The 23,232-nt window shown below is 35.6% G+C and overlaps 1 protein-coding gene across 1 annotated transcript; it reads left to right on the forward strand.

The window, feature by feature from the left end:
- The first annotated feature begins 3,135 nt into the window (after positions 1 to 3,135).
- LOC115708110 (NAC domain-containing protein 72) lies at positions 3,136 to 6,793 on the forward strand. Its single transcript, XM_030636304.2, has 6 exons — positions 3,136 to 3,587; positions 3,691 to 3,959; positions 4,540 to 4,668; positions 4,752 to 4,991; positions 5,816 to 6,136; positions 6,283 to 6,793. Exons 1-6 carry the CDS (start codon positions 3,410 to 3,412, stop codon positions 6,586 to 6,588), a joined length of 1,443 nt encoding a protein of 480 aa, XP_030492164.2. The 5' UTR covers positions 3,136 to 3,409; the 3' UTR covers positions 6,589 to 6,793.
- The last annotated feature ends 16,439 nt before the right edge of the window (positions 6,794 to 23,232 follow it).

Genomic DNA, 23,232 nt, shown 5'->3' on the forward strand with positions numbered 1-23,232 from the left:
AATCAAAAGATGTGAATATAAGAAAATTGGTGGAGACTACATAGTCAAAATAAATTAAATAAGAGAGTGACTATGTTTTATGGAACGAGAAGAAACTCAAAAAATTTTCTATGATTGACAAATTTCGAAAAATCATCAAAAATTATTTTTAATAATTTTTTAACTGCATAATTATCATTAAAATAATAATAATTATTAAACGGAGTCAAAAAATTAATTAAAAATCATAGAAAAATCAGAAATTAAATTCTAATAACGCTGAAAAAAAAACGTCGAAAAACGATGCTCCACGTGGCCGCACGCGCCCCCACGCGCCACCTGCGCGAGTGGGCTTCGCGGCCGGGCTGGGTCTTCTTCCTCCAGCCGGTTCTGCAATTCGGGTCAGACGACCCGGTTCGGCCCCAGTCGGGTCTGTCCCGTTTTCCGGCCAAAAAATCGACGAAAACACGCGATTCTTGATGGGTTTTGTTCGGGAATCGATTTCTAATCAATCTAAGTGTCTAATTTCGGCTATTAATTGCTAAAAAACAATAGATCTAAAGAAAAGTTATCTAAAAAATAAAGAGCATAAAAAAATTGATTTGGAATATCAATCTTAATTACCATACAAAATTAATCATTTAAGAACATTCATAAACAATTAATAATGAGATATCTATAATCAATTTTAGATTAAAAACCATAAAATCAAAATACACAATTATAATTTCACATTATAATCATATAAACCCTAAAACTTTAAAATTAAAATTCTCTTAATATAGACTATGAATTCAAACACATAATATATCAATTGAAAGAGAATTTAAAGATCAATAAAATCCCTAAAGTTTTAAGATTTATAAACAAAAAAAATACACATAAAATAATAACGAAATTGATATGAAATTATGGATAATTAACATATACAAATTAATTATACTAATTATAGGTTCTAAATCATATACAATAGGCAATCTGATACCACATGTTAAATAAATTAACAATTAACCCAAGATCTATTTGTATATAACATAGAACACAATAGTAGTATATGATAATTGAGTATGTGTACCTGATTGATCCATAGCAATTATCTCTGATTGATCCATAGCAATTATCTCTGATTGATCCACAGCAGTTACTTCAATTTGATAGTGCAATACTATCAACTAAGTCTTCCTCCCTAGATCTCTAAATCAGAAGCAGTTTATTTTCTCTGATTATCAAAAAGTATACAATTGTGATGAGACAATATGTATTTATAGAGTTAGGGAGGGGACTTAGCTACAAAATCCTAGTTGGGCTGGGCCTGCTCATCAAAGGCTTCAGTCAACTAGAAAAGCCCACACTTCTGCTTCACCTAGACTTTACTCACAGATGCTAAGCCCATTAACAATTGATCACCAACAACATGGGCTAACACAGCAAAGAACTAGAGGAAATTACACTCTATACCCTTTTTATATTGTCATCTTTTATTTTTACCCTCTTTTTTAAAATCTATCATTTTTACCTTTTTTTTAAAACATTATACTAATTTTGTCCATGTCACTTCAAGATACTCTCCATGTGACTCTCTTATGTCAGGGTATTTTGGGTACAATACATATAAAAAGAGGTATGTTTCAAATAAATATAAAATTAGAGGTAAATTTGATTAATTAATTAATAAAAGAGGTATTTTTCAACTTACCCCAAAGAACTATCCAATCAACCCAAGTTTTAATAAAACCAATAAAATTTAATGTAAGCCCAAATAAAAGTCTAACAGAATATTGTTTATATTGAATCCAAAAGTTATATCTTAAAGTGTTCTTCAGTTCTATATGATTTTGTTTATGTTTTAAGAATTATTGGCAGTGAAACCCTCATACATTTTGGATTTAAACATTTTAATTTTTCTTATATGTGGCAAAATTTCTCCTACTTTTTTATTTTATTTTATTTGTAAATTTGAAGGTTTAGTTAGATATTATCTTTAAATATCAACTTAATTATTATCATTTAGTTAATAATTTAATAGTGATATTTAACTAGCATTTTAAATTTGTAAAACAAGTAATATAAGGGGTTTTGCTAAAAAAAATAAATAAAAAGTTATAAAAAATAAAATATAAGTAGTCTCGCAGTGAATTACTACACTTTTCAAAATGGTTGAAAGAAGCACTTGAATTGAAATCGACAGTTACCAATTAATAGATTTCCTTCAACTTTGGGGAAAATATGGTCCTATAAGCCATTATTGATATGTGCATATCAATAGATCATAAGAAACCAGAAATGTAGAAGTATTAAGTGGGGAGCATAACTGAATCTGAAATAGATTGATAAAAGTGACTTGAAGAAAATTGTGATATTCAGTTATTATAGTGAATTGATTGCAAAAGTGAACAAAATTCAGTACTCATATAGTGATACGGCTCGGCCTGAAATGTGGGCCAAGTTAAAGTTTCAAAATTCACAATTTTTATTCGAATTCTTCTCCCACTTTTGGGTGAATTCGGAGCACAGAGCTCCCGCCGTTCCAGTAGCCGCCGCACAAACACAGAGAGAAAAGACTAAAGAGAGAAGGTGGCTGTCGAGAAATGAAATTAAGATTTCCAATTAGGATTTGTATAATTTTCCAATTAGGGTTTCTAATTGTGTTTTTTTTAATAAAAGAAAAAGTAAAAAATTGTTTTTTTTATTTATAATATTTTAATTTTTAAAATTTTTTAAATTTTATTAATAATTATTTAGTAGATTAATAAAATTGTGTCATGTGTATACTATCTTCACGTTGATGTACACGTAAAAAAAAGTCAACGACACTTAACACTTAAAATAGATGAAAATATTAAATTACGAACAGGAGTATTGAGAATTTTACTGTTAAATTTTGAGTTAAGAAAATTAAATAAAAGCAAAATAAAAGTACTAAAATTTTTGCCATAATTTACCGAAAAAATTAAAAATTCTCAAAGAAGTAAGAACAAACGTCCAAAGTAATAAAAGCAGTCAGTTTACGCGTTAAGCCCGTACGATGGTATGAGTTTTCCACACAAGAGTTTTGAGGTGGTGGGTTCCGCTAATCCTACTTGGCATTTTCAGCCACGTGTCATTCAGATGAAGAGAGCTTAACTAAGAAGTCGAAGCTTCACTAACACTTCTCTTGTGTTGTGTCTATGAATTTGATCAAACTAAAGTCAAGTCAACCAACATGTACGGATTGCTCCAACAAAAATGTATTGTGTTTCTTTTGTTTCTTACGAATATATATAACCCAGTTCCACCCCACTCTTGCTCTTGAGTTGGGGTGTTATGGCTAAAACCTCTTAGTTTGATTACTCTGTTTCTGCTTCGAATTAATCTGATTCTTCACCTCTAATCTGTAACACCCTTTAACCCATTTTCCTCTTCCAATCATTTTCTTACCTCAAAAAACTCAATGAGTTGCCGCGCAATAGTATTGCCTACAAATGCGCCTGTTGGATTCAGATTCAGTCCCACAGAAGAGGAGGTCATCAATCACTATTTGAAGTTAAAGTATCAGGGAAAGAATGATGTGGTCGACCCGGTCATGGCCACAGTCGATTTCTGCGCCTTTGAACCTTGGGAGTTACCTCGTATGTGTGCTAGTTCTTCATTTTTAGTGTTGTTTCTTTGTCTTTACGTCAATACATATTCATTTTTATGTGGTTTTGGTTTCTGGGTTTGTTGGGATTTCAGGTAAATCGATGATCGAGTCCAATGATCAGGTGTGGTGGTTCTTCTGTCCACGAGATTATAAGTACAACAACAGTAGACGTTCAAACAGGACGACCAAATCAGGTTACTGGAAGATCACTGGAAAGGGACAGAAAATTAAATCGATTAATGGTGTCATCATAGGAGGGAAGAGGATTTTGGTGTTTCATAGAAGTCCTTGCCCTGGCCAAGGGACTGAATGGGTCATGCATGAGTATCATCTTGAACCTGAGAATCCCAAACCTAACCAGGTTTATCTTTTTTCTCTGATTATATGTGTATAAACTATAATGAATCTCTTTCGTTAATTTGGATACAACTCACATGGAGTTTATTTCCTTTTGTGGCAAAGGGTTTTAGATTCTTTACTAAACTTGGTATTTCTATGGCTTATAATGTGTAAACTAGTTTGCCATCATTAGCACAATGAAGTTTTCCATTTATGTATTCTCATGTTATTGTTAGAGTTGTTAGTACATATAGGGAATTTTAGCAATTGAATAGATGTAGAATGAGTTTTGCATGGATAAAATTCTGGTGTGGACAGAGCTGGGGAGCTGTATCAAGTTTTGGAAAGAAAACTGAAATTGGACACCTTTCAACAAACTACTCTTTTCATATATTTGAATGGTAATTAGTAAATATAGTCCTTATTTATAGCCTTTTGTTCTCTTTCCAAGACCTACAAGTGCTTTTTTTTTTAGTGAATGACATCAAAGTTTGAAGAATGGACCAATGATTTTGACCAATAAGCTTTATTTTATTTCTTAATCAGCTCATTGGACTATTCCTAACACTAGTGAGGTTGAATCTGTTCCTTAAATTATGCAGAAGTCCTATGTTGTTTGCCGCTTGGAGCGAAAAACTGACGAGAAAGCGCTGAAGACAACTAGTCCTGACTATGAAACAGGTCAACCAAGTGGTGGAAACACGCCTGATAATGATCATCTGTTATCTGGGGTAAAAAAGAGAACATTGCTCTCCTTTTAAAACAAATGACAAGACAATATGAACCTGACTATGTACGCTTGTTTATGTTTCAGAAATTCCAGTTCCCTGGTGTCAACCAACTGAATCTCGAATCGTTGTTACTACCACAAAACTCACGAAATGACAATTTTGGATTTCTCACTGGAAACCAAGACTCATTTGGAGATGTTGAAGCGGCCCATGATTTTGCGAATTCACTCATTGTTGATCCTGAAGAAAATGACATTGGAGCAACTGCAAAGAGGGTGTATTTTCAGGATGGTCCAGATAGCAGTGACACAGACAATGAACGGGTAAAGAGATAGAGTTCCATTGGTTTATTATTGGATAGTGTTGACTGCTATAAGAGAATATCACTATGAGATTTTTGTAATTATGTGCCTATCACTCACATTATTACAAAAGGGTTATAGTGATATTCTCTCATAGATTGTATATTTGACTTTTCTTTAATTATTTTGAAACACTAAAGAGAAAGCCTAACCAATCAAGACGTATCAGTTCCCTCAACAATGCAGATAAAGCCATTAGAACAACTATAAGACATTCAATTTGTTATCTTAATACTTTAACACCACCTCAATCAATTAGACAATGTCTACTAATTGAATGTCTGGTTTTATTAGATGGTTGAAATAGCAGCCTTTGTGTGAACATTAATTACTTCTTCAAATTTCAAGTGCAACTTAAGATTTTATAATTGTTAGATCTTTGACTTTATTAGGTAATAGCAACCGAGATTTTCCTAACAAAGTCTTAAAAGTCCACTTCCATAATAGCAGATAAAGAATGTTTTATGAGGGCCCTTTGCCTAAAAATGTTTTATACAGTCAAACATTGGCGAATAGTTCTGCGTATTAAGAATGGAACATGCCATGGTCATCTTTTCTTTCCTAAACAGGCCTAAGGCAATGAATGGCTCTAATCAGGATAAGCACCAGCTGCATGTAGACCCCGCTGACAAAAATTATGATCGCTCTTGTTTTACTTCTTTGTCAAAGTTTCATGTACTACTTGTAATTACTATGAGAAATTGAATCTTTTTTTAACATTTTTCACTGTTTGTTTGTTGAAACATATCAAATAGCTTACAATGCTGCTCATCTCTGTCTTCCAGATAATGCAAGCTTTGCAAAGTTCAGGCTCGATTGGCTTACGGGAAGATTCAAAGAGGGTCCGGCATATGCAAATGGCCAGTACACCAAGTGAAACTCACCATACTTATATGGTTGGTAATGCTGGACAAGAAACTATAGTTGGTGGTCATTTCTCCGAAGAGGATACTTCATCTGACGACTTCACACCAGCAAGAGAGATCAATCGTCGAACATTTGGGAGTATCGATATTAGCTTTGATGAAGATGAGATTTCTGCAAGAAGAGGGGTTCGCCTTCAGCCACCATTGAAAGTTTCAAATGTGGCAGACCCTGGAAACAAGGTAAGGAATTCTATAGCTACATGTATAAAAATAAAAATGAAAGAGAAGCTTTCTTTCTCTTGTTACAAAAAAGTGTTATCTTATGCTCTTGAGTCTATATTTGCTGGACCTTAACTCCAACTCCATGTGATTTCTATAAATTACAGGCCAGAGATGCTGCAAAACACAGTGTTACTTCTGTTCACAGGCCCGGGAAGGAGTCTAATGAGGCGCCCGAAAATGTTAGAAAGAAGGCTCACATCAGCAGCAGCAGCAGCGGAGAGTATGTATTGCAAGCAGGCGGCGTGCCAACAGTTAGCAGTAAATGGAAGAGTTTCTTTACTTTCGAGGAAACGCCGACTGTCTTGAGCTGTGATACAACTCCACCGTCTGTGTACCTACTCAACATGGTTGTGGGGGTGGTTTTGTTCCTTGTTTTTGTTAGGGAACTGGTGTTATTTGGAAGCTGTTGATAAAATTCAGTACAAATTAAAACTGTAGTTCTTCTTTTTGCTTGCTGTTGTCTAAGTTTTCCTCTTTACTTGGGGTATAAGGAATAATGGAGGTTGTTCTTGATATAGAACTATGAAATTTCAACAGAATCGACCATAATCAATAGTTTTTAACTGGGGTTTTGTATATACTATTTGGTTCATGAACTTTAATGTTTACTCTGTATAACCATATATTTCTCTAGTTGGCTATAGTCATTGACATTTTTATTGTTAAGTATATGTATACCATTTTTTACCTTTATAAGAAGGTAAAATATGGTATACTAAACAGCACTGGATAAAATATTGTTTATATTGAATCCAAAAGTTATATCTTAAATTGTTCTTCAGTTCTATATGATTTTGTTTATGTTTTAAGTGTTATTGGCGGTGAAATATATTTGATTCTATACATTTTAATTTTTTTTTAGCAAAATTCTTCTTATATTTATTTATTTATTTTTTTTATAAATTTGAAGCACCAATTAGATGTTTTTTTTTTTTTTTGTTTTTTGATATGAGATATTATCTTCAATACCAACTGAAATATGGTCCTCGAGTTGGTAATTTAATAGTGATACTTAACAAGTATTTTAAATTTATAAAGAAAAGTAATATAACGAAGTTTTGCCAAAAAAATAAATAAAAAGTTGAAGTGTAAAACATAAAAAATTTCGCTGCTAACTCACGTTTTAATTAATAAGTTTATTTTGGCCTTACAAAATGGCTGGAAAAAAATCCTCAAAAAAAATGGCTGGAAGAAGCAGTTGAAATCGGCAGTTACCAATTAATAGATTTTCTAACTTTGGGGAAAATATATCAATGTAGAACTATTATGTGGGGAGCATAACTGAATCTAAAATAGATTGATAAAAGTGACTTAAAGAAAATTGTGATATTCAGTTATTATAGTGAATTGATTGCAAAAGTGAACAAAATTCAGTACTCATATAAATTAATGATACGGGTCGGCCTGAAATGTGGGCCAAGTAAAAGTTTCAAAATTCATAATTTTTATTCAAATTTCTTCTCCCACTTGTTTGTTGCCAAGAATTTAATACATTCACTTCTTTGATTCGAATCTGTATCTGAAGAGAAAGGACAAGCCATGGGACCCTCTCATCCCAAAATATATGCCCTTTCAAGCTTTCCAAAATATTTTTAATCGTCTTCTTGAAATGATTATAATGGAAATTGATAAGTGGGGAACATAACTGAAGAAGAAAAATGATTGAATTAAAGTAAACTACTTGGAATATAACAAAAAACTTAAATTAGTACTGGGGCCAGCGCTAAAAAGCTAGACTTGGGCAACAAGTTTTAAAATCAGCCGATGAGAAATTTCTTATTTTTTACTAATTACCACTTGAGTAGTCACCATGGGCTTGCCCAGGGGTAATTGACTCAACGTTACCCCTTTCTATAGGGGGCGGAGCTAGGACTAAATATTTGGGGGGGCCAATAACAAGCACCACATGCAAAAATAAGGCTTCATGTTTATAAATTTTAGGGACCAATGTCTCCATTTCAAGATAGTATTGACTATATTCTTTAGAAATGACAATTTTACCCCAAAACCCATTTATCTGCGGGTACCCTACCTGTATGTGTATGGTATTACGATATTACCTGTTGAATTAAGGTATAGAATAGGGTGTAAGGGTATGAAAATATGTACCTGATACATGTATAAGGTTGGGTACGGGTATATGTGTACCCTTCCTTATTATCCTACCCTATCCTACTCGATTATATATTTATATTTATATTTATTCTTTTTTTAAAAAAAAATAGTTATAAAGATTGATTTTAATTAATATCTATTTTTTAAAAATTAAAATTTATGTTTTATTATTCATATTAAGATATTATTTTTTTACTCTTTTGAAATGCAATCACATACATTTATATATTGATTTTACTTTGACTTTTCAAAGTATTTTTTTTTATTATTTGAAGCTATGTATATTAGTTGCTGTTGCTTCAGAATTCGCCCAAAATACGTGGACCAGTCGAGAGGGGACACGTGGATCAGATAACTTGTAAACATTTGCTAAGTCTTTGTGTAACACAAGGAAGCGCTGTTAGCAGGGGTCCCGGAGGAGGCACCCGGAGTACAAGGTACTCTAGGAAGCTAGCATAGCATGAAGGCTCTCCGGGATATGTCAGGTCTCTCCCGAGCAATCAAGTCGCATTTAATGCTGCATGGGAGGAAGCGTGTTGAGACTGTAACACGCAATAAAGTCTGACGGCACAACCCCCGAACAGCAGCGCTACAGTAATGATCATTTAAGTCTAGCGACGGCTACTCTGCGAAGAGTCACGTCAATCACAAGGCAAAAATGACATTCTTCATAAAAGCCCTACAGCACCTAGGGATTTGACCATGCATCACCCATGGTATATTCATTGGAAATGCCCAACTTTATGGATACTTACAGATACATGTGTAAGAACAATTCTAGGGATTACCCCACCAAAACACTATAAATACCCCCTCAAAGCTCATTTAATGGGGTCGAGAATCTTGGTTTGCAAAAGAGCAAGAAGAGAAAATACTCACCAAGAACATTCTCTGTATTTAAGAGAAAGACATTCTCTCAAGTGTAGAATCTGTATTAAATACATCCATTAATAACAGAGGCTCGTGGACTAAGGCTCATTAACGCCCCAACCACGTAAAAAATCTTCATCTCACTTTCTTACAGCTCTTTATTATAATCATATTTTAATAGTTGCCGAAAACCTCGGTCAACATTTTGGTGCTTTCATTGAGAGCTGAGGAAAGCTGCTACATAACAAGCATTTGACTTCACAACAATGGTGGAGACAAGAGCTACACGTCATCCTCGCCCTCTAGAAGACGCTCAAGATCCCAATGAGGAAGATGTAGCCTCAAGGGCAGCAGAGGAGTCCGAGGAAGAAGAAGAAGAGATAGTTCCCGACGAGAACTACGAGGAACACCTCGACGAGTATGCCTATGACGGAGGAAGCTACTCGGAGTTGGTGCTCCTTAGACAAAAAGCTGTCGATCATGAAACTGAGATCGAAGCTCAGAAAGTGCAAAATCAAAAAATGCAGGAAGTGATGCTAGCCATGCAGAAAGCCATGGAGGCAGCTGGTATTCACGTGCATCCCAAGGCGATGGCAGCTGGGCTCGACGGGGAGCCAGGGACGTCTTCGCCTAACTCCCAGCAGCAAAGACCTAGGGAACCTAGCCCTATAAGGCACCCTGCTGAGGAAAACCAAACAAAAAACCCTACTTCTACCCCTGGGTGAAAGAAAAAGGTGCAGGATCCGCGAAAGGTCCGCTCAGATTTCCCTAAAGGGAAAGGTCCGCAGAGGGGCAAGCCCCAAAGAGGGAGTCTTGGCCCTCATGATCGAGGGGACCGGAAAAGCGTTTCCGTGCACCAGGAACCAGGGGGTAGAGGAAGAAGAGGACAGAGATGTCCTCCCATTGATCTGAGAAATCAAATCAATGGGAATCAAGGTGACCTCCGGGATCACCTTGACCAAAAAAGATACAGGCCCGTAGCCTCCTCGGGCACTGTAAACGAAGGGATTATGGCGGAACTTGCCATACTTCGAAAAGATATTGCTCGAGTCTCCCGGAGGCAGAAGGGAGACGACTCCGACTCGGACAGTGAGGATCGGGAGCCTTGTGCCAAACATATCCTGGAGGCGGAGCTCCCTAAAAACTTCAAGATGCCCGAAATGGCGGCATATACTGGGAACTCCGACCCCAGTGATCACTTGTCACGGTTCAACCGTGTCATGACAGTCATGCGGGTCAGCAATGACGCCAAATGCTTGTGCTTCCCCCTCACTCTGAGCGGATCAGCAGAGGAATGGTTCAAAAAATTAGAACCAGGATCGGTGGGTTGCTGGAACAAACTCCAAACCAACTTCCGGAGACAATTTGTCGCTGCCAGGAAGGTCAACTTGGAGGTTAGCGCCTTGACCAACATCAAGCAACTGCCCACCGAGACCTTGAAGAATTACATCAAGAGGTTCCGAGAGGAAGCCTCGAAGACCAAGAAGGTCGACGACGGACAACAGCTTGCGCTTCTCCAAGCAGGAATCCGCATTGGGACTCCCTTCTAGAACGAGTTGCAGCAAGAAGGCGCTGCTAGCCTTCAGGACTTCCAGAAGCGAGTCCAAAAATATATTAACCTCGAAGAAGCCCAGATCGTGGCTTACGGAGGTTACTATCCCACCGGGATAGTAGGATACATGCCAGGAGTGTCGCCCTCGAGTACTGTCCCGACCGCAACTCCACCAGTAAGTGGCATACAGTTCTCCGCTACTCCCGGATACAGCCAGGGTCAAGCGTTGGCACCGGCATCTTCCCATTACGGCAACCCGTCCGGGGTGAATGGACGAACTCCTTCACAGGCTGCCCCGACTGCTAGCTTAACAGGCCCTACCCAGGGGTCGAGGAGCAAAAGGTCCTCCAAGGGCAGCACCCGAACGGGAGAGAAGCGCCAAAAGAAGGGGTACACACCCCAATATACTCAGTACACAGAGCTCACGGACTCTCAGGAACGTGTATATTTTGCCACTAGGCAAAATACGCACTACCGGAGGCCCCAGCCGTTGTACAAAGATAGCTCCCGGAGAGATCCGAGTAAAAGATGCGAGTACCACAACGACATTGGTCATAGCACCAATGAGTGTAAAAATCTCAAAGACGAGATTGAAAATTTGATCCGTTTGGGCCACCTCTATGAGTGGATCAAAAATAGGTTGCCCCACCTTAATCCAGGGCAGGTGGCCGGGGGTATGCCTCCGGGAACGCCAGGGGGTACAGCAGGAGTATTGCCTCCAGCTGCTCCCGCAGGTGACACCCAGCATATCCCCGGACTACCGCCCCGGCCTAATGGACGGGTAGCCATGATCTCCGGAGGTCCCCATATCGGAGGAAACACTCGCAAGGAGCGAAAAAGATATGCCGAGGCCGCAAGACACAGTGAGGTGTGGGAGGTTACTCAACTCCCGGCTCAAAGGCCCCGGCTAATGGACCAGCCCATAACGTTCACAGAGGAAGACGCCAAGACGGTGCGTTTTCCTCACCACGACCCGCTGGTCATAGAGACCCCCATCGCAAATAAGGTGGTGGCTAGGGTCCTGATCGACAATGGGAGTTCCGTGAACTTGCTCTTCAAAGAAGCCTTCACTGTGATAGGGTTGACCGACCGGGACCTCTCGCCTAGTGGATCACAGCTCACAGGGTTTAACGGGACGACGCTAATCCCGATGGGAAAAGTCAGGCTCCCAGTTACCCTATGCCCGGATACCCCCCAGAGCACATTTAAGTATTGCACCTTCGTGGTGGTAGACTGTCCAACAGCCTACAACGCAATCCTAGGCCGACCGGCCCTCGTCGACTTTGGTGCAATTACTTCAATCCGACACCTATGCCTAAAATTCCCTACCCAGGAAGCCGGAGTCGGAACGGTGAGGGGATATCAGGGAGAGGCCAGACAATGTTACAATGTTGCCACCCACTTACCAGTACTCATGGTCCGGGGGACCCCTGAGATAGAGAAGGCTGAAGAGGATGAGTTGGATCCTCGTATAGGGTCCGAAAGGGTCGTGGAACCAATGGAGGACGTCGAAGAAATACCAGTGTGCGACGACGACTCCACCAAAGTACTCCGGATAGGGAAGAGCCTGGATCCGGAGGAAAAAGATAAAATAATAAAAACACTGAAGGGCGCCATTGACATCTTTGCATGGCGCCAAGAAGACATGACCGGCATCAGCCCTCGTGTCATCACCCATGTACTCAATGTCAACCCGGACATGCCCCCTATACAGCAAAAGAGACGCCCGCTCGACTCGGTGAAAGCCGAGGCTTTAGAGAAAGAGGTGGACAAACTCTTGTCCAATGGCATGATCCGCGACGTGTATTATCCGGAATGGCTGGCCAATCCGGTCCTGGTGCCCAAGCCGAACGGGACTTGGCGGGTTTGTATAGATTTCACAGATCTAAACAAAGCCTGCCCAAAGGACTGCTTTCCGCTGCCCAGGATCGACCAGATGGTAGACGCCACGTCCGGATTTAAGCTGCTGTCTTTCATGGATGCCTATGCTGGGTACAACCAAATAAAAATGCATACGGCAGACCAGGAGTGCACTAGCTTCAGGACCGATAAGGGGGTATACTGTTACCTAGTCATGCCTTTCGGATCGAAAACGCCGGAGCAACCTATCAAAGAATGGTTAACCGGATGTTTAAAAGCCTCCTGGGACGAAACATGGAGGTATATGTAGACGACATGCTCGTCAAATCCAAAGCATGCAACAGCCATGCAAGCGACTTAGAAGAATGTTTCGAAGTCGTCCGGAGATACGGCATGAAGCTCAATCCGAAAAAATGCACCTTCGGGGTCAAGTCGGGAAAATTCCTGGGCTTCATAGTCAGCCAAAGGGGGATCGAAGCGAACCCGGAGAAAATCCAAGCTCTCCTGGACATGCCATCCCCCAAGAAACATAAGGACGTGCAGAGCTTGACCGGAAAGGTAGCCGCACTGAGCCGCTTTATCTCACGATCCACGGACAAGTGCATACCCTTCTTCAACATACTGAAGAAATGCCAAAAGTTCGAATGGTCGGATGAATGCGAGGAGGCATTCAAAAGGTTAAAAGACCACATGGCCAAACCTCCTATCCTATCAAAACCCGTCCTTGGAGAAGACTTGTTCCTTTACTTGGCCGTCTCCGAGCATGCGGTCAGCGCTGCACTGGTCCGGGAGGAAGAAAAAATTCAGCACCCCGTGTACTATGTTAGTAAGCGCATGGTAGGGGCCGAGACAAGGTACCCGGTCATTGAAAAATTAGTATTCTGCCTCCTGATGGCATCAAGGAAGTTGAGACCATACTTCCAAGCCCATCCGATCAGAATCTTGACCAATCATCCGCTCCGGCAAGTTCTCTAGAAGCCTGAAGCATCCGGAAGACTCCTCAAGTGGGCGATGGAGCTGAGTCAGTTCAACTTACATTACGTGCCCTGGATTTCCATAAAAGGCCAAGCCTTGGCAGACTTCATCACCGAATGCAATGAAGCCGAGGCAACAGCCAATACACCGGAACCACCAATCCCCACTTGGTGAGTATTTGTGGACGGAGCTTCTAATGAGAACAGTTCCGGAGCCGGAGTGGCTATGATATCACCTACTGGATTGCGGCTCCAGGCGGCACTCCGATTCAACTTCACAGCTTCGAATAATGAAGCCGAATATGAGGCCCTGATAGCAGGGCTAAAATTGGCTAAAGCTGTAGGAGCCAAGAGAGTGGAAGTCTACAGTGATTCTCAGCTGGTCGTAAACCAAGTTTCCGGAGAATACCAAACTCGCGGCGAACGGATGGCCGCGTACGTAGCAATAGTCCGAGAACTGCTCCACGAGTTCACGGACTACAAAGTAGAAAGAATCCCCCGAGAGAAGAATGCTCATGCGGACTGTCTAGCTAAGTTAGCCTCGGACAGCGAAATCGAAGAGCTGGGGGTAGTACCAGTGGAACGCTTGGCAGAGCCAAGCATCAAAATAAAAGAGACCACACAAACGGTTGGGCAAGAACCCAGCTGGATGGTCCCCATCATAAAGTACATAACCACAGGTGAGTTGCCCCAAGAGAGGGCACTGTCTCGAAAGATTCAGTATCAAGCTCATCGTTATGTAATGATGGACCACATTCTCTACCGGAGAGGACTCAGCATGCCTTATTTAAGGTGTGTATCGGACCCTGAAGCTAGACAATGTTGGGAATTATTTTACCAGGATCTTAGATCTACTCACAAGTATGTTTATTAACATCCTAAATATGAACTTTCTAAAACGATAAAATAAACACATATAAAGTTAAGAAAACCTTACATTGATGCAGCGGAATAAATGTCTCCTTCCACTCAGATCTCTAACCCTTGATTCCTTTACGTAGCGAGTATAATCAAGATCGAGCCGAATCTCCTTCTTCTTCAAGCTTTGATCCTTCACGGTCTTCCAATCTATGATTGAGTTATCGCACTTTTGTGTGTGGGCACTTACTCTTTCACTAGGGTCACAAAAAAGATGAAGGAAAAGAGGGAGAGAGGTTTCGGCCAAGGTAGAGAGTGAGGAAGGCTCAATTTTCTGAAGAGAGAAATTTCTGTCAGAAAAGCTAATGAAAGCATGTGTTGTGAATGAGCCATCACTTTCTATTTATAGGCAACTTACTAGGTTTAGGTTAGGATTTATTTGGCATTAAAATAATGAAAATATTAATTTGAAAAAGCCTTATAAGTGGCCGGCCATAGGTGTTGTAATGGGCCCCACTTAATTTTGCAATTTTATCAAATTTTATCTCTATTTTCTCAAAAATGCCAATTTTCCAATTCTAACCTTTTAAATGCCAAAACTAATTATTTAATAATTAAAATACATTATTAAATAATATTGTCATTTAATTTAATTATTAATTAGACATATAAAGTCCATTAATAAATAAATAAACCCAGAAAACTCTTTTCCTTACAATTTCACCCCTGAATAGTGAAAATTCATAAAATCAGACATAGTCTAACTTTAGAATTATAATTGATCAATCACGAATCAATTAATGAGTCTTATAAGCAGAATGTTCTCAACTAGAATGGGGACCATGGATCTATATGCTGAGCTTCCAATAAGTGAACCAAATTTACCAAGTAAATTCCTACTTATTAATTCTTCGTTGAATCCACTCTTAGAACTTAGAATTGCACTCTCAGACTTATATAGAGCATATTGTATGTTTCACGATACCAATATACTATCTCATTTAACCATTGTTATAATCTTATTGTGATTTAAAGATCCTCTATATAGATGATTTACATCGAGATGGGATTTCTTTACCGTTCTCACCCCTCAATGTATTTTGCCCTTAAAACACTTAGCTACTGTAAATGGTGTTTAATGATCTAATAATTAGTCGGTTAAACAAGAGCTCATCCATTTACTTCTATTTGCTAAGCTCGAAGGGAATCATCACTTAACTTCTATACACCGGTAGAAGCTATAGATTCCATATTTATGTTCGACTCCCCACTCGATCATACTATCATGTTCCCAAAATATACGTATCACCACGACCCAAAAAGTAGGCTTAACTAATAAATCAAAGAACATGAATAGCACTCCCGAGTTGAGCCCAAGCATATCGTGATTTAGATTCTTTTCAATCTTAAGATCAACTATCGATATTGACTTTGAAAGATATGTATAACGGTAAGTTTGTAATATCTTAACTTAGTTGCAATATCGGTCAGTCCAATGTATACTCCATACATTCGAAACTAGTATACTTTACTAATGTCTGGAAAGAACATAACACTTACTCCAAGTGTAAGTACACATCATCGCCGATTATCACATTAGTGTAAATCCAATAACAACGATGAAACGGGGACCAAAACTTTTGATTCATATGATCACAAACACATTCCTTGTGTTGACGATACTGTAATTGTGAATAAACATATGATCTGGATTTAACTGATTTTGTGTGTATGAATGTAATAAACATATTAAACATATTAAACCATTAGCATGTAAAATTCATGCAAACATCAATCAATTCTAATTTCTTATATTGATAACTAATCAGATTGTAAAGAGTTTTATTTAGGGCATAAAACCTAACAAACTCCCACTTGCACTAATATAAAACAAAGCGTGCAAATAGGTCAATGCGATGTCTTGAACTTTAGATCAAGTGTAGTATATTTGAATCCACCCAAACTTAAACAAGTTCATAAATACTCTTATGAAACATCCTTTACTATATGCTTTACTCATCAAGGGATATTTGAAATCTTTCTTTGTTTTAAAAGTACATACGAATTAACAGAGGACATATCTCTCATATTTTAAAATATGTAATTGAGATAATACGAGTGTAGACTTTTCTTCGGTGATATAACTTTTACGAGTATTTTCGAATAGACCAAGTTATAGTTCTTCTCTGGTAGAGCTTGAATTATTATACAATAATTCCTCCACCCCCAAAGTAAGCACCATCTTAAGAATTTCGAAATTAGATGGTGTGATACAAAGACAGCGATACACGTTCCTTAATATACGACATATAGATCACTTTCATAAATCCTTCTTGAATATCTTCTAATGTTCCCTATTTGATTACATCTCGAGATAGCTCCCACTCAATAGCGGATGTACGGTTAAATAATACTTTTAACCTGCGATTGTTTGGAGAGTTACCTAGTTGTGACTTTTGTATTAGTTTGAAACTTTAAGTTAAGACTAAGTCATCGACATGGCGAGACTAGTATTTGAAGTGAAAAATACATGCCGGAGATAAAGTAATCAAAATTAAGATACCATCAAATTTTATGAGGATTAAGAATTCTTGGCTCAAGTCATTCGAATAGGCGAACTAGAGTTCTTTATCTTATTCTCATAATTCGATAAGCTATACCTATCCATGTGAATGGTTAGATTTGCTTTTCAGTAGTGTTCTTAAGTACCTATCACAATTATCAACCTAATAAAGATGGGTATAGAACTTTAAAATTCTCCCACTCAATTAAGGTAGTGTGAAACTTTAACAAAGAACTTTCAAAGGTATCAAACTCTTACTTACAACAGTAAAATTGAAATGGAACATACAATCAAGATCAAGAATTTATATTGACAATAGCTGACTCATTATATTACTTCTATGTTTAAACAAGATATGTGTTTCATAGGGAATTGTGGAATAGACTCCACCCCTAAGACTATACATATAGGGTACTATGGATAACCTCCACCCCTAAGTATATAGAGATTATGATCCACCCCTAAAGGTTGTAAAGATCATGATTCTCTAAGTGTGATAGAGTTTATGTGGAGTTGAATACTATCCAGAGTTCATTAGATATAAAAGATCGTTGAACTGCATAGTTTTCTTAACTTTTCTCCACCCCTATCAGATCATAAGATCCTTTTATTAAACAAATTCTTAATAATTGTATGAGAATTAACAATTATGATAAACATAGAAATAATTTCTAATGTTTATATAATATAACTCTATGAAGAGTTGTAAATATTATAGAATTTGCATCAATAATAAAAACACTTACACATACAAACATACAAATATAATGTGGTAATAATTGATGAAGATAAATTAAATGAAGCTCAATCTCATAAATTGCAATAGGGAATTTCGAAAAAAAAAAAAATAAACTTTATTAATAATAAAAAATATTGCAACAATATGATAGAAACAGGGATAAATATCCCTAACTAAAATTTGAAATCCAAATTGTCTTTAAACTAAAACAATTAATTCAAAAAATAAATTGAAGAGCTTCATCTTCATACGGGACGATTTCACCCTTGGTCCGGCTTGGCCGATCCAACTCAATTGAGTTCAAGTAGCTTGGCCTATAAGAAGAAGAAAACAAATAAACAAAGTTAGTCCAGAATTATAAATCCAATTGGATAATAATTCACTAAAACTCTTAAAGTTTATGAAAGGAAATACCTTGTTTCTTTGCAAGAAGTTTAGGACATTGGGGTTTCCAATGGCCTTTTTCATTGCAGTGGAAACACTTTCCTTTAAGTGTAGCATCACCAGAAGAGCGATCTTTTTTCATGACTTTTGTTCGCTTCTTGGTGTTCTTCCACTTCTTCTTCGATTTGGGCTTTGAAGCAGAGGCGACATTTGCTTCAGGTTTCATCGTCCCATTACCATTACCAGGATGAGGTTTACTCCCTTTCTTCTTGGGTCCTCCAATCAAATTTTCATAAGTTTGAAGGTCATTGACTAATTCATGAAAGTCAATTTCCTTCTTATTCATGACATAATTTGATGTGTATGGTAGAAATGTTGGAGTCGTTTGTTCAAGATAAGACTTACTTGAGTAACCTTTGTCCATTTCGGCACCATGATCCTGGGCTTCTTGGAAATAAGCGGACATGAGGAGAACATGATCACGCACGTTTTGATGAGGTTCCATCCGTGCGTTAATGTACTTCTTAGTCGCGTCAAAGCGTGACTGAAGTGATGCCTTACCGAATAGCTCATTTAACTTCGTCATAACCGGCGGCCTTCTCGGTTTTAGAAAACCGAGTTTTGAGGGTGTCAACCATGCTTTAGAAAGCATAAAGTATAGAGCTTTGTCATTTGCCTTACGCCAACGCTCATACTTTTCTTTCACGACTTTGGATGCATTATCCCAGGAGCACTTCGGGTGACGGCTCGGTTAAAACAAACAAGGCACTTTCTCCTATGAGAGCAATATTAATGTTCTCATTCCATTTATTAAAGTTAGATCCATTCAGTTTATTTTCAGTCAACAGTGATAACATGGGATTCATTTTGACAAACAGGATACTACAAAATAATAGAAATCAACAAATAGAAATTAATAATGGTTTAACACACAAAATCAATTCAGAAATTATAAGCACATAGCAAGTAGGAATGATATGAGAAAATACTTAAAAATTCAATCCTAAATAATTTCCAAGGTTTTCAACAAGGCGATATCGTGTCTAGTTTAGGCGAGAGTCAAAGCTACCATCCATTGAATAGAGTTGTCGGCCTCATCTAAAATGTTAAACATTCTAGCAACCTTTTATTCGATCAAGATCGAGAATCCGGCGTTGTCCCGTTTGGCGAGAGTCAAGGCTATTCTATCTCATGAGCTTCACCATTGTTTCGCAATTTGCAAGTCAAATATGGTCGCCACCATTAGGGTGATCTATACCATATAAAACACTTACAAACCACTTATCATGCGAGATTAAACGGTGCGAAATTGCTAATGAACGTTCCTCCATTAGGGAGGATTACTCACTAAAACAAACGCGGTGTAAAACCCACAATGGAGATCGAATATCTTAATAATAATAAAGCTCATTGTTTAAAATGTATTTTCTTATTATTCTAATAAATAAATCTCATTAAATTCTATTTAAGAATTAAAATTCAAAAATAAGAATTTAATATAATATTTATAAAATTATACTAGATGGTGATTGAAATAAAATTAATTATTTCCATCTTAGTAATAATCTTAAATATAAATATTAAGGAAATTAATTTAAGATGAATTAAATAAATAATTAACAACTTAAAAATTTCCTTTGAGAATATATTTATTGGGTTCGAAAATTAAGTATAAAAAAAATTATACAATTTTCGAAAATAATAAAAATAGAAAAGCAATACTTCAAGCAAAAATATCACCTATCTAGATATTCTTTTGACTAGTTAATTCAATTTCTAATATATATATTTTAAATTCACTTATTTTAAATTAATCTATTAAATGAAAAAATCATTGACTTGAGTTGGTCCAAGAATTAATTAAAATAAATAATTAATTTACAACTCAATCTATTTTTCAAAAATTCAAAATTATTGCATAATTAAAATGCAAATTTCGAAATTGATTAATAAAATAAAGAAAAATATATATTTTGAAAATTATTTAAATTTAAGTTGAAAAATTAAATTTCAACCTAAAATTAATTTTCTATTTAATTAAGTGTCATGAAAAATCAATAAATATTTAAGTATCATGATGAAAATCAACTTAGATATTTAGATTTTTCAACTTAATTAATTGTATTAAATTCAAGAAATAAATAATTAAGTGTAGAGAAGCCTTAATTATTAATTTCTATTTAATACTAGGAAAAATATACTTAATAAAATTGTACCAAAATTAATTATTTAAATAATTAATTTCACAAAAGTATAATATTTTCCTATATAAGTATTAGAAATAATAAGTAGTCTACAAATTACTATCTAGAAAATATCTTATTTGACTAAGTATCTTTTCAAAATTTGAAAAATATCTAATTTAAGTTATATAGAAAAAATCTAAAACTTAAATAATTTCAAATCTAGATTTAATTAAATATCACAAATTAAGTTGTAACCACTTAATTTGAAGATATCTTTTAAAGTTAATATTTGAAAAGATATTAACAAAAAAAATATCTAAGATATTCCATTTCAAGTTAATATTTGAAAAGATATTAACTTAAAAAAAAATATCTTAAGAATCTTTAATAACTAATGCCTAAGATTCCTCAACTTGATTTAAAATTTAAATCAAATATTCAAATTTAAGTTAGTTAAGAAAAATCAGTTGATATAACTAATTTATAACTTAAATAGGAATATTTAATTAAATAAACTCGGAAAGAATCTTAGTTAGTTAAAATTCTATATTTAATTAAATACAAGAAAAATACAAGTAGTTTATCTAGAAATAATATCTAAACTAAAAGTGTTTTTCTTAAAATTAACTTTAAAATATTAAAATGAAAATAAATTTTCATATATTTTAAAAGTTAATTATGTTGCTAATTCAATTTTATTAGGTCAAACTATTATAATTAACCTAGTACAGTTATTCAAATCAGGCAAATGGGCCTTCACAATTGGGGTAGTTCATGTGAGGGGTGCGGGTTCGGTATGTCGTACCCTGACTTCTATGGCACCCAACTTCTCACACTGAGGCCCAAAAGAGAGGAATTTAACCTTAAAATGAATAATCATTATTAATTGAATAGGTCCAATAACTAAATGGACCTAAATAAAATCTATCATGGTATGACATTTTATTTAGCAACAACCTATATGCATCTATATAATAAAATAAACATATAGGCTCACACGGGCACACTTTGGATGGATCTATCATGTTGCTAGGTCATACACGGATGAAAGAAGATTGTAAAATTTACTCGTTACAAATTATTTACTTGACAGGGAGCCATCGGATCATTAGATGCGGCAAAAAGTAACCATGGCTATTTGCAATCAAGTAATAATAGGTTTTTAAAACTTACATACAAGCTCAAATCACATACTCCCCAACGAGTTAATTTGGATAGTTGGAAGTAGGATTTATTTAATTTTAAATAAATAATTTCGAAAAATAAATAATTAAATAAAATATAATTAATTTCGAAAAAAAATAAAAAAAATTAATTAATTTCGAAAAAATAAAAAAAAATAAAAAAATATTTAAAATTTCGAAATTATTTTAAAAAAAAATTAAAATTAAACCTACTTTTTGAAAAATTAGGTTTCAACCAACCTAAATATCATTTCAAAATTTGCTAACTACTTTTTAAAAATTAAATGTTATTTTAAAATAAAAAATTAAATAAAAATTAGAAAAGATAAATAAAATATCTTTTCAGATTTTTAAATTTAATTTAAATAAATAAAATAACAAAATTTAAAAGTTAGCAAAATATCTTATATCTATTTAAAATTACATGATTATAAATATCTTATTTTAAATTTAAATAAGGTCAAAATATCTAAAAAGATTTAAAAATCTTAATAGATAAGATATTTTTAAAATATCTTAAAAGATAGGATATTTTTAAATATCTTAAAAAGATATTTTAAATATCAAAAAATATCTGACCTTAAATTTAAAAAAAATATAATCAAATTTAAAAATAAGATAGATTTTTAAGCAAAAAGATAAATACTAGTTCTATTCAAATTCAAATTACACTAATATCTTGAATTAAATTAAAAAAAAAATTAAATTAATTCAAAATGATAATTAGAATTGAATTAGGAATAGTAATAGTATATATATAAAACCATACAAAAAATTGGAAGTTAATTCCATGAAAAGGTATGAAAAATTGAAGAAAATTGAAAAAATTCGAAACTGTACGGACAGGTACTGCGATCGAGGAAACTATCAATGTGCCACCGATTTTGTCAAATCTTCAAAAAATCATAACTAATTCAAATAAAATCCAAATTGAGTTCTGTAAAAGGCTAACTTGCTTAATTTTTTCCATACTATCCAATAAAAATAATTCCAGAACCGAAATAACAATTATTTTTCACGAAAATTTCATAATCATCAATCAATCATCAAATAACACTCAATACAACATAATACCATCCAAAGAACATACAAACAATCGTTTTAAAGTCCAAATTACATGCAAGTAAATCAATTACCATGGCTACGAGGCCGGTTGTTGGGAATTATTTTACCGGGGATCTTAGATCTACTCACGAGTATGTTTATTAACATCCTAAATATGAACTTTCTAAAACGATAAAATAAACACATATAAAGTTAAGAAAACCTGACATTGATGCAGCGGAATAAATGTCTCCTTCCCCTCAGATCTCTAACCCTTGATTCCTTTACGTAGCGAGTATAATCAAGATCCCCGAGCCGAATCTCCTTCTTCTTCAAGCTTTGATCCTTCACGGTCTTCCAATCTATGATTGAGTTGCGCTTCTTTGTGTGTGGGCACTTACTCTTTCACTAGGGTCACAAAAAAGATGAAGGAAAAGAGGGAGAGAGGTTTCGGCCAAGGTAGAGAGTGAGGAAGGCTCAATTTTCTGAAGAGAGAAATTTCTGTCAGAAAAGCTAATGAAAGCATGTGTTGTGAATGAGCCATCACTTTCTATTTATAGGCAACTTACTAGGTTTAGGTTAGGATTTATTTGGCATTAAAATAATGAAAATATTAATTTGAAAAAGCCTTATAAGTGGTCGGCCATAGGTGTTGTAATGGGCCCCACTTAATTTTGCAATTTTATCAAATTTTATCTCTATTTTCTCAAAAATGCCAATTTTCC

Source organism: Cannabis sativa, chromosome 1 (genome assembly GCF_029168945.1).
Source record: "Cannabis sativa cultivar Pink pepper isolate KNU-18-1 chromosome 1, ASM2916894v1, whole genome shotgun sequence".
NCBI classification, from domain to species: Eukaryota; Viridiplantae; Streptophyta; class Magnoliopsida; order Rosales; family Cannabaceae; genus Cannabis; species Cannabis sativa.